Consider the following 12,269-nt stretch of genomic DNA (forward strand, 5'->3'; position numbering starts at 1 on the left):
AAAGAGATCAGACACCCTACACCAACCTCGCTCTGTACTAGATTGTTGAACTCAAATTTTTGTGGGAAACACTCGCACTCCTTACTAACATAAATCGAGAAGAGATTACAAGACACTCTATAGAATATTATGGCACTCTGTGCTTAGTATTTCTTTGGATGAAAAACCTAGGTAGGGCTAGATGGGTATTTACAGTAGAGGCTGGACAATTTATTCCTAAGATATCTTTATTCCTAAAATACCTAAATCATTTTTCTAAAATAAATATATAATGAACTCATACCATTATTGGGTTTGACCCTCTTAGGTAGTGATGATATGTTGACAATAAAAAGATGGTTAGAGGTCACCAACCAGGTCCTACTTGTAAACCCGAATCAATTGTCAGGAGTCTAGACAACTATAGAGTTGACATACGATTTATGACCATACTTGTGGGGATTATTAAGGAGTTTACAAGTTAATTTTATTTCAGTGAACTTGTCATGAGCGGTAGGGTCCAATAGTACCTTGAGGGATAATGGAACGTTAGTATACATGAATTTTATAAGAACTTATAACCAAGGTCGTGGCTCGAAGGCTTACAATATTGCTCTAGAATTGTGATAACGATGAAAGAGACTAACAAAACAACCATTCACGAGGCCTAGAGAGCCTCAGAGAAATTTTGAGGGTTGAATGTCAAATCCATATAGGACCAAGATTTAAGAACTTAAAAAGAAAAAGAAAAAAAAAAAAACGGAAAACGAAAATAAATAATAATAATAATAAATAAATAAATAAATAAAAACGGTACAATTAGCCTGCAGAGTGTATACATAGCGTTCTTCACGAATCCTGCAATCTGCTTAGAAATTACGCGACCTCTCTCAAGATTCTTTCCTCTTCCCATTCTCTCACTTCGATCAGCATCGTCAATGGCATCACGAGACGACAAGCCATCAAAGCCCTCCAGCAGTCGGACCGGTGGCATCCGAACCCTTTCCGATCTCAATCGACGATCGCCTGATTCCGTCGGCGACCCCGATGGTCCTCAAGAGTATTACACGGGTGGTGAGAAGAGGTCGCTTTTTAACCCTAATCTTTTCTTCTTCTTTGTTCTTGCAATTGCTTTAGTGAGTTTGTATTCCATTTCATTAGGAGTCAGTTTGTAAGTGATTGTGGATTTATCCTTTCTTGTTACTTTCTTAAATTAATTGAAGGTAGGCTAAGAAGACTGCAGTGTTGTTCATGTGGTTTTTCTTGGGGATGAAGGGGTGTTCCCTTCACTGAATTCATTAGTTTTTATCACGTTTGGGTTATTCTTTAACCTTTTTTCTTTTCTTTTTTGGGACGATTGGACTTTGGTGGACGCTGTTGAAAACTGAAATTGAAATAGTAAGGTAACGTGTAGTTAGGGTCCTAAATTTTCGTGGTGGGTAAAAGATGGAACGGTTGAGAAGGAATTCAGCCAATTTTCATATATCCAATCAATATTGAGGGGGCATGGAAGTATTTATTTGGCCATTAGAAGATGTTTTAGTTGGAAGTTTTTACAATCTTTAATGGAATGGCCTAATTTTTGTCAACAAATTTGTAACCATTTTCATGGCCCGTCAAGAAGCACTTTCTTGTTTCATTGAAGCAGGAAATTGCATCCTCCTACCTCATTTCTACACTCTTTGGTATTTTGCCACTTAAAATTAGCCAAAACATAGTGCCTCAGATTTTCGTTAACAAGAATCCCTTCCCTAAGAACTTGATAAAAGAAGACCTTGGAACTGTCTACTAAGTTTAAGGACTAATTATCAAAGAAAGCTTGTTGACAAGACAAGAGAATCTCACTTGGCCTCGGTTGCTACTTGCTAACTAGCCCCAATTACACAATTATCCAAACTTTTATTTACTGTACTAACCAGAAATAACTCATGCCGTGAGGAAGAGAGCTTTGAGGGATTTCCAAATCCATTTAGAGAGAGGTCCTGAATTCTTCACTCTGATGTGATGGAGACTGAGGCCACCGCTAGCAATAGGAAAAGAAGCATCCTATTCGTCGTAAGCTTTCTATTGTACTAGCTTGCCTGGGATTGAAAAAATTTAGTTGGAATGTGGAAGATTCAAAAGTATAATTGTGATAAAGTCAATCTTTTCCCTCGAGATAGGAATCTCTTCCCTTTTGTAAGCTAAGCTTTATATTTTTCAACAACAGTGCCACTTAGAAAGGAGTTCTGAACTCATTCATTCTAATGCTACTGAGACCAAGGCCACCACAAGGAATGGGTAAAGAGTATTCTTCCAGTTCAGAAAATCGCTACCACTTTGAGACTCCCTGAAGAAGTTCCTCAGAGAATGATTGAGCTAAAGTCCATTTTACCCTTTGAGATTATGGTTTTCTTCCGTTTTGATGGATAGTCTTTTGCCACACTGAAGATGGTTCTGCACACCCAGTGGAAAGGCTATGGACAACCCATTTTATCCCACATTCATCAAAAAGATTGTTCCATAATTTTTGGTTTCATGGGGGTACTTGAAAACCAAATAGGCATTCTCATCACTCCTACACAACCAGCGTCAGCTTGGAGAATCCCAAAGAAGGTAACCTCATCCGAAATCTGCTGTATGTAAGCAGCTCAATTAGCAGCAAACTCCAGACAAAAAGTTTTTTTTTTTTTTTTCATTTGCAACTAACCTTGGTTAGCTGATAGGCATCTTTCTTTGAGTGACTGTCAAAGAGACACTAGAGATTTGCAGGAGAACATTAATGAAGACAGGTTCCCACTTTCTGTGATCTTTGATCTTGTATGGCTAGGTGCTTTGGTTTGAACACAACCACCTCCAAGGAATTAACTTTTATATCACTTTGGATTTATCTTAATAGTATAAACCGTCAACTTTGAAGCTCCTCAACCCCAGCAGTTATGCCCATCCAATTTATTTGATCTTGTAACAAGAAATGTCAAGGATCAAACAAAGTTCAGAGAGACAAGGTGAAAAATTCACATGCTCTCCTGCAATTTGATCACTCTCTGGTTCCCAAATCTACATTTAGATGAAACTATAAGGTAGATTTCAGCTGAGGAAAGGAAGATCACCACTCAAATTAATTTTAACAACCGTACTGCTCAACTGCTCAACTGCTCAACTGCTCAATATCATATATTTACTAGCAAGCATCTTCTGTCATAAAGCATCTTGTTCAAGGGAGAAACTGCATGGTCATTTGACTGATAAATATGTATTTCACTAGACTTTATTACGGAGTTCCCAATTGCTGAACTCCAATGCAAGAGACAACTCCTTTGAGTTTAGAACATAATCCCCAAATTAACTTTCTAAACATCTTTTCCAACATTAATTCCACTTTGCTTATGATTTTGAAGATAGAAAAACAATTAGTGGACAATCAATAATATAGCCCTTTGTGAAAAAACTTGGCCTTCCTCCTCTTGATAAAGAAAACCATTCTTCCGCTAAACAAAGCTTCCCGTTCAACTATCAAGCATGTGTTGCTGGAAAGTCAAAGCCCTTGGATTGCAAACGCATTGGGGTTTCCACCATTTTTTACAATTACTACCAGACCAGTCATCACAAAAGTATCAGGGAAGCAGGGAGCATAGGTGAAACTTGAGTGAGATCTGAAATTCAGAAGAATGATGGTAAGGAGATTGAAGATTGGGCTGCTTGTACCTGAGCGCGTGTATGTTTGTGTATGTACATTTCACTTCAGAGCATTGATCTCTCAACCTTTATGGTTTTTATGATACAACTATTGGTTGGTCATAGGCTCAGGGTAAGGATAAAAATTTTGATTGTTAATGCAGTTATGGTTTTCTTTTGGGTAACTTGGCTCTTGAAGTTTTGGAGTGAAGGCAAAGAAGAGTGTGACTTTGATATTATTTTACCTCTATACAGAATTCTTCTTTTATTGAGGAATTATATCTCTTTATAATTGAAATTGGTATTTAGTGGGGGATACTGTCTTATTTTTCCTCTGCCTCGTCCTGTACATGGTTTTGTTTTCATATATTCATTTTTGCTTATCTAAGCAAGAATTTAAGGTCGGATCTAATGTAATAATTTACTTGACTTGTCTCCCTTCCTCTTCCCCCTCCATTAAATGAAAGACTGAAAAGAAAAAAAAAAAAAAAACTGTCCAATTATCGTATATGCCTATTGTTTTATGCAAAGCTCCTTTTGGAAGCAACTCTGAAGTTGTCAAGAATTTAAGGTTTATTTAAATGCTGACACTGTTGCCAACTTTCAGCGGGATGCTTGTCCAAGATCCTACAAAGGGCAATGATGTGGATTCACTTTTCAATCAAGCTAGGCAAATGGGAGCAGTGGAAGGTCCTATTGATAATGCCCGTTCATCTTCAAGCTCAAGCAGCTTTACTGGAACTGGCAGGTTACTGACAGGAGAAACTGTACGTTCTGCACCTGATCAGCCTGAGAGCATCATTCACAATATTGTATTCTGGAGTAATGGCTTTACTGTAAACGATGGGCCTTTAAGGAGGTTGGATGATCCTGAAAATGCATCCTTTTTGGAGGTAAGTGGAATACGATACTTTTAATGTTCTAATGGAATATTTATGTGCATGTGTTTGCATGCATCCATGGATAATATTGGAAACAACATGAAATGTACTTTATGGGAAATATTTGATCAATGTTTGTAAGTTTGTCCACTTCTTGTAGAAATGTTGCAGAATGTTTCTTGTTTCATTCACTCTATTAGATATGTTTCTTTTTTCGGATTACTGATTACTGTCCTGAGATGGTTGTGTTTACTGTATTATTTCAATCCAGAGCATCAGAAAGTCCGAGTGCCCCAGAGAGCTTGAACCTGCAGATAGGAGGTCGTCCGTTCATGTGAATTTGATTAGGAGGATGGAGGAGTATCGTGTAAGTAACCTTATTAGATTTCACTGGTTGGTTCTACAATTTGAACATATAAACAAACCAGGATAGTTGATAGAATTCTTTCAAGAGTCGGGAATCTGTTGAAGTTTGGGAGCTTTCCAATCAGTATTTAACCTTCAGTTAATGTTCCATTTTTCGAGTTTGTAGTCGGTGGAGCATATAAATATTACACTCCATATTGTGTATCTTGCAGGAACCAGAAAAGCCACGCCTTCCATTTCAAGGCGTAGGAAGAACTCTTGGTGGTTCCACGCCAACCCAAGCAACAAACGAGCCAACTTCTACTCCCAGTAATGTCAATAGCAGTCCAAGCCCTTCTGCAGGGCTCGTCGTGGATGAATCGTTGCCATCAACCTCAATTCAGCTTAGGTTGGCAGATGGAACACGGATGATAGCTCATTTCAATTACCATCACACAATCAGCGATGTTCGTGGTTTCATCGACGCGTCTAGGCCAGGGGGTGCCAGAAACTATCAGCTGCAGTTGATGGGTTTCCCTCCCAAACTTCTCAGCGACATGACTCAGACAATTGAGCAGGCCGGTCTTGCGAATTCCGTTGTCATCCAGAAATTCTAGCACCTAAGATAAGTTATCTCTGATACATACCAGAAAACAAGGATTTTAGCATTGAAATGGTTCTAAATTTGAATATCATCCGTGTTGTTAGAAAGAGGATGTTTTGTGTCTATTTTGTTCATGTTCTGTCAGAAGACATTTGCTGCTATACAAGTTACTGCAAGAATTCCTCTTATACAGATATATTTTGAGCCTGCTTTTCTTATATATGTGGAGGCCTGAGTGATCAAGCATGAGAAAGGTCGTTTTAAAGATGTTTTCAAACACGCAAGTTCATAACATGTTATGATGATGGTAGCGAGTAGAATCGTTACCGTGGTTTAGATCTATCTAGGAGGCAAAGCAACCTACCTACCCCTAGAAGACAGCCTGGGGGTAGGGGGAGGGAGGGTAAGCTTTTACCTTAGGGGACTTAGCAGCAGGTGAGAGTTGTGGGACACCTTGACAAATTAAGGACTTAAGGGTTGGCATTGTGTCTTCATCATTGACTTAAAAAGGAGTTTGACAGCTAGGGCAGACAAATAAATGCAACTAGAGTAGCAGGGAGTTAGGCCCGGAGAAGCTAACGATAGGTTAAATTACGAGTTTTTTCAAGGAACGGATAACTAAATTTTAAAAGGTAGGTATCTAATCTCTTTCGCTCCTCTAACTTTCGTCTCTCAGTGTCGGCCCAGCTGAGTGCTTTTGCTATTGGTGTTCTTTCCGATTTCTATGTATTTCACTGTTCCACTAAAAATTTCTTCCTCTGTCCCTACTGTACTCTAGCTTGGTAGTTTCCACCGCCTATTCAAGATTGAGCCCACCTATGAATCTTTTAAAAGATTAAAATTGCCTTTTTAATTTTTTTTTTGTTTATTAAGTTATTGCATTATTAGTATTAAATACAAAAATGGAAGAAGTGAATATTTAATTATAGTTAATACTTGTTATATGTATTTTAAGATTTAAAAATTTTAAAAATTTTAAAAATAGAAGAATTTAAAAGTCAGTGTTAAATTTTAACCTAATTTTAACAATTTACCTTAGTTAGAAGAATTTTTAAAAAAATTTAAATTAATTTTAATTTTAAAAAATGTGCTGAATATATATATTTTATTTTTATTTTCTTATTAAATTTTAGGTTAAATTATAAATTTAGTTTTTACATTAAATCATAATTTAATTTTAAAAAATTTAAATGTTAAAATTTAATCTTTTCTATTTGTTGATAAAATTCCAAAAATATTAAAAATTAATTCTAAATATTTCTAACTTTATTAAAACTATCTAATATAAAATGTGTGCTCTCCACATATTTTTTAATAGTAATAATAAAAAAAAAACAATATCTAAAACTTCAACAAATTGTAATTTATCCTTATTTAATAATCTAACATTAGAGTAATTAGAGTAGTAGCTTAGTTAAAACCTATTCCCAAATTCTGAAGAAAAAAAAATGTTTTTTTATTTTTATTAACGGCTTAATGATTGGAAGTATTGATGTTGGTACGTGAGAATAGTCTTCATCCATAAAAGAATACTGAGATCATCAAATATTGAATTCGAATTTCGACCATATTTCGAGAGATGCTCAAGGCATCAAGTGTCAAATTCAAAGTTCGAATCTTGATCTAAATCTTAAGTATGGGGCCTTAAAAAAAGGTTTGAAGGAGTGATCGACCTTTCTTCGCAACGGTGGTCCAACAATCTACTAACTGCAACCTCTCGTTGTGGGTCCCACAAGTTATTAATTCTATCTTTAATCACAACTTACCTCCCTACTCTATTATTCACCTCGCCTTATCTTACCTCTCTATTTTTTTTCTTTAATTTCTTAATTTCCAAATATTTGATATTTGATATTTATTAATTTCCATTATATTATTATAGCATAAATATTTGATATTTATTTTTAACTTCGATTGTTTTAAAACTTCAAATAATTATGTAATTGTAAACAGAGTTAGTTATGCACGTTATACTTCAAAAATAAAATACAAATTTTACAATGACCAAAATGACCTTTGGCAGAGGCGAAAATACCAAAATGGACAGAAAAAAAAAGAAAAAAAAAAGAATTAAACCAAAAAGCAAAATTACTTTTAAGCCCTTCCTTGTGAAGGGAAAATAAATAAATTAATTAATGAAAAAAAGAAACAAATATTCGAACTTCCAACGTAGGTGTGAATGTGAAGGGGTCGGGCTTGCGCTCCAAAGAAGGCGTCAGTCTGGACAGTGTTCATCTTCAACGATGATGAGATTAATGGTGAAGAACTAGGGTTTCTCTTCTTCCCCCAAGTTCTACGGCTCTTCCAATCTCAAAACATCACTCATTTCTCTCTCAAATACTCTCAATTCCTTCCCATTTTCACCACTCTGGCTTCCCTCCCTCACGGATGGCCAAAACCAGACCGCCCAAGAAAGACTTGGACTCTTACACCATCAGAGGCACCAACAAGATCGTTAGAGGTAATCTCCTTCGCTTACAACTTTCGAAACTTGTTTCGTTTCCCCCCTTTTTCTTTTTTATAACTTCTGATTTGATGGATTCTGCAGTCGGAGATTGTGTTCTGATGCGCCCGTCGGAAACGAGTAAGCTACCTTATGTAGCGCGCATCGAGAAGATCGAAGCTGATAATCGAAACAATATTAAAGTTCGAGTGAGGTGGTACTATCGGCCGGAGGAGTCGATTGGAGGTCGGAGGCAGTTCCATGGAGCTAAGGAGCTCTTCTTGTCGGATCACTACGATGTGCAGAGTGCTCACACCATTGAAGGGAGGTGCACTGTTCACTCATTTAAAAACTACACTAAGCTTGAGAATGTTGGTGCTGAGGATTATTATTGTAGATTTGAGTACAAGGCTGCTACTGGAGCTTTCACCCCAGACCGAGTTGCTGTGTGAGTTTTCATCTTTTCTGTTGTCTAATGTGTTCTTCTGTTGCAATTTTTTTGAATCGGTTTCCGATGTTTTTTGTTTCTTTCTTGCAGCTATTGCAAATGTGAAATGCCTTACAACCCAGACGACCTCATGGTGCAATGCGAGGGCTGTAAGGACTGGTAAGTGTCCATGTTAATTTTGGGAAATTAATGCTTACTTTTGTGTACTGAATCGCTGATTTCTCTGTTGTATTTAGACTTTCCAGAGCGAAGTGGTTTGTTCATAGCATAATGAACCAAGAGAGTGAGTTTAGGATAACTTTTAAAGTAGTGCTTTAAAGTCGCACACTTTTTTATGAGAACTTTTTGAAAGGAGCACTAGTTAAATACTTCTCACTTTAAAAGTTATTTGAGTGTTCTTAGATTTTTTTCACAATCACTTTTGGGTTATGTGACCAAACATCATGAACATTTAAGAAGTATTTTTAATTGGTTAAAAGTCAGCTTTATGAAACTCACCCTAAGTTTATATGAATTAACAATTAAAAAATGTTTACTCAAAGATAGAGTTCTTGGTGCACTGAATTTGGCTTTGGGCATATGGTCATCTGCAGTTCCTTAACATTCTGACCTCATACATTAGATTAAGCCGTTCAAAGGTCACCTTAATCAATTAACTTGCTATTTTCCTATCCATAGGTGGGGAAACGAACCCTCAAAGTGCAATGTGATGTACAGTTTTCCATGGGTTTTAATTTGTTGTTAGAAATAGAATATTCACTTCAACTCTATAAGAACAAAATAGCTAAGTTCTGATTGGAGTGGTTATATTATATCATTTTGTTTCGTACTGGAACTTGAAAGTCTCGAAGTCAGGAGTTCAGTCTAGCGACGTTGTTTCTTTTTAAAAGTACATAAACTCTTATGTTTCCTTTGGTCTTCAGGTATCATCCGGCTTGCGTAAGTATGACTATCGAGGAAGCAAAAAAGTTGGAGCATTTTGTGTGTTCTGAATGTGCATCTGATGCTGACATCAAGACAAATGAGAATACATTTTCAGCATCACCGGTGGCTGATAGCAAGGTTAGTAACTGTTGTCTGTTACGTATATTGGTAGTTGGATATCAATCATCTTTGTGAGCATATTATCCTTTATGTACTTTTATTCACGTCAGATGTCTTTTTCTCCTTCCTGGTGAATTTAAAGATTTAACTCAGAAGCACAAGTATAACAAGAAGACAATTGAAATATACAATGTTTGGATTAGTTTATGCTAAATGTGCAGACCATAAGTTTGGTTCATTTCCAATTACAGCAATCATGTTTTCATTTCAAGGTTTTTCTTTCGTTTCACTTTCTACTTCTTTTTTCTTTCCAAAAACCAGTCTTATGATCATTAACTGCCAGCCATTTGGGTATAATTGTGACAAAAAAATCCTTTGATCCAAGTTAGGAGGACATCATTCGTTTGGAGGCCATCTTCCCAAAAGTTAAGAATCAAAATATTAGTACTGAAATCTTCTCTCTCCCACCCCTCTGGACAAAATCAATGCTTTCTTATCTGTCAATGCCAGTTCATTATCAACACGACACCCATTTGGTTTTTCCATTTTTTGACTTGAGTGCCTGGGAACACTGTTATTAATATAGTGCGAAATGTAACTTGCTTTCTATGGTCTGAAAAAAGTGTTTTTTNTTTTTTTTTTTTTTTTTTTTTTTTTTTTTTTTTTTTTTAATTTGGATTTAATTCTCTGCTTTTGCCACATCTTTCATTTATTTTTTATTCAACTATTTAACAAAAGTGTCTAAAGTTGAACGGTATAGCTTTTAAGTCCTGTTATGTTACTCTTTTATCTTCTGTTTCCGTTGCTTATATCCACATAACAGAAAATATACTGCAAGTTATCTTTCATAATGATATCATTTTTAAATGAAATGTTCAATTTCATCTAAAGTTAATTTTGATTTGCATTCCTAACACATCAAGGCCATTGCATCAAATACTTTTTCTCAAGATCGATATTTCCTTTGTCTCAGCTGAAAGTCATCTAGCATCTATCATCAAACAATGGGGCATATTTATGTTGCTTCAAAATTTTAGGTTGAATTACAACTTTAGTCTCTCAGCTTTTAAGGCCATGTCTAATATGTTTTGTAGTTCAAGAAGTTCAGGTTTTTAATTTTAAATTTTGTGTAACTTTTGCAGTACAATGCTGAAAATGTTGCAGGTCCCATTTATATTCTATATTTTAAAAAAATTATAGGCCTATAAGACAAAATTCTTACTTGATTATGTACTTTCAACTTAAAATCTAATAGATTAGTGAATTTCACAAAATGTCAAACATGACAAGAATCTATTGAACACAAAATTGGAACTTTTTAAAGTAAAAAGATTCATTGAAATTTAACCTGAATTTTACATTTGTAGTAAAGGGTTGAAACTTGTGTAGGTTCATACTTCCACCTCTTGACTGCTAGAGAAATCTGCATTTCAATAATTACTTTTTAATGCACACCATTAAGTGCTCTCTTTGTGGAAAGGACATACTTTTTTTGGGTAAGATGGAAAAGACATACATCAACTTTCAGCACTATCATTGAGCAAAGTAGTAAGCATTTCTCGACCGATAGGAGAGGGGCGCTTTTGTTTTCGTTTTCTTAATGCCTCTTAGTTGTTTCACATTGGAAGCTTGTCCATTTCGAAACCTACATCACTAGTTGGAATTTCTGGGAAAATCCCACCTCCAATAGCATCCATTTTCACCATTTTTTCCCGAGACTTTGTCAAGCTATCAGTATTGTAGTAATCTCTGTGACAACAGATGGCTCAGGCAGGTAAGAATATTAATGGAAGATAGATGAAACCAACTTCCCTCACTGACCAAACTACAAGTTCTGACTGTTTGAGGAAGGGAAGAATCATCAGTTTCTTTAAGATTCCATTTCTTTAATGTATTCTTATATGATGTGTGGTGTAAAACGATTAACGGAAAGTTTGTTATTGCAGCTAGAGTCGAAGCGACAGAAGAGATGACCACGGCCAGTGGGACTCTTTGTTGTGTTCAACATAGCTTGGACTTTGTTGTGTAAAACTTTTGTATTATGACTGAAGGAAGCTATATGTGTGTGTGTGTGTGTGTACTGTGAATGATGTAGTGTAGGGGTAGGGGTTTAGGGAGTTTCTTAATAACAATTCAGGCTGGTCTTGTTGTATCCTTTTGGTAAACTCTCTCTTCTGTTTCTGTCTTGACAGCTTTTAATGTGATCGAACACTGGAAAGTGGAAACAGAAACTTTAGAGGTTGCTGAAAATGCTCAATTCAAGTCTACACTTATGGACAAATCTGGAGAGGAAAAAAAAAAATGAAAGTCTCCTCTCTGGTTCTGAACTCTTCTCATTGTATAAATAGCATTTTTATGGGGATGTGAATTTGAATATCCAATCTTAAAGGCAAAAATACTTGTCAAATACTAGGAAGCTCACACTCACTTGTTCTATAAACTTTATATAAAAATCTATTTTAATATTTTATTTTGGTCTTTAAATTTTTACGCATTGTTATGATATAATATAAGTTGAGATATGTTAATCATACGATATGAGTTATAAGTTTGAAAGAATGTTAGTAACACTTGGGAAAAAATAAATTTCATGCACCTCAGCCTATTGCAGGAGGAAATACTAATCGGAAATCGATTTGTTCATCTGCTAGGAGGAGAGAGGAAGATTCCGGTTGGACAGGTGAGGGACATGTGGTCAAAGCTTGCATGGAGCAACTGGTCAGACGTTGTGTGGAGTGATGCGACTCTAGTTGATCGATGACATGCGACTTTTGCAACCCACGATCCGACCCGTGATCCGCTAATCGACCCACAAACCGTTGAACTAACTGACTTGCAATCCAACCGGGCCGACCCGAATTGATTCAG

At 36.0% G+C, this 12,269-nt stretch overlaps 2 protein-coding genes across 5 annotated transcripts; both read left to right on the top strand.

Annotated features, from left to right (window-relative positions):
• Positions 1 to 816: 816 nt before the first annotated feature.
• On the top strand, positions 817 to 5,673 carry LOC111787971 (plant UBX domain-containing protein 4-like). The gene is made up of 4 exons (XM_023668089.1): positions 817 to 1,063; positions 4,244 to 4,529; positions 4,789 to 4,884; positions 5,096 to 5,673. The coding sequence occupies exons 1-4, from the start codon at positions 918 to 920 to the stop codon at positions 5,477 to 5,479; spliced, it is 912 nt and encodes a 303-aa protein (XP_023523857.1). The 5' UTR covers positions 817 to 917; the 3' UTR covers positions 5,480 to 5,673.
• A 1,941-nt stretch (positions 5,674 to 7,614) lies between these two features.
• LOC111787965 (chromatin remodeling protein EBS-like) lies at positions 7,615 to 11,824 on the top strand. 4 transcript variants are annotated; one of them, XM_023668081.1, is made up of 6 exons: positions 7,615 to 7,927; positions 8,015 to 8,357; positions 8,448 to 8,516; positions 9,281 to 9,419; positions 10,375 to 10,438; positions 10,544 to 11,791. In XM_023668081.1, exons 1-5 carry the CDS (start codon positions 7,855 to 7,857, stop codon positions 10,387 to 10,389), a joined length of 639 nt encoding a protein of 212 aa, XP_023523849.1. In that variant the 5' UTR covers positions 7,615 to 7,854; the 3' UTR covers positions 10,390 to 10,438; positions 10,544 to 11,791. The 4 variants fall into 4 exon arrangements, with proteins under 4 accessions (XP_023523849.1, XP_023523850.1, XP_023523847.1 ...); XM_023668082.1 differs by having other exon boundaries at positions 11,348 to 11,791; XM_023668079.1 differs by lacking the exon at positions 10,375 to 10,438 and having other exon boundaries at positions 11,348 to 11,824.
• The last annotated feature ends 445 nt before the right edge of the window (positions 11,825 to 12,269 follow it).

This window comes from Cucurbita pepo, chromosome LG02 (genome assembly GCF_002806865.2).
Source record: "Cucurbita pepo subsp. pepo cultivar mu-cu-16 chromosome LG02, ASM280686v2, whole genome shotgun sequence".
Taxonomy (NCBI): domain Eukaryota; kingdom Viridiplantae; phylum Streptophyta; class Magnoliopsida; order Cucurbitales; family Cucurbitaceae; genus Cucurbita; species Cucurbita pepo.

Bases quoted from the DNA above. Each gene is read 5' to 3' on its own strand.
- LOC111787971 (XM_023668089.1), top strand. From the start codon at position 918: ATGGCATCACGAGACGACAAGCCATCAAAGCCCTCCAGCAGTCGGACC. The intron at 1,064-4,243 runs GTCGCTTTTTAA...GCCAACTTTCAG, and splicing joins TACACGGGTGGTGAGAAGAG to CGGGATGCTTGTCCAAGATC. The intron at 4,885-5,095 runs GTAAGTAACCTT...TGTATCTTGCAG, and splicing joins GGAGGATGGAGGAGTATCGT to GAACCAGAAAAGCCACGCCT.
- LOC111787965 (XM_023668079.1), top strand. From the start codon at position 7,855: ATGGCCAAAACCAGACCGCCCAAGAAAGACTTGGACTCTTACACCATC. The intron at 8,358-8,447 runs GTGAGTTTTCAT...TCTTTCTTGCAG, and splicing joins ACCCCAGACCGAGTTGCTGT to CTATTGCAAATGTGAAATGC. The intron at 9,420-11,347 runs GTTAGTAACTGT...TTGTTATTGCAG, and splicing joins CACCGGTGGCTGATAGCAAG to CTAGAGTCGAAGCGACAGAA.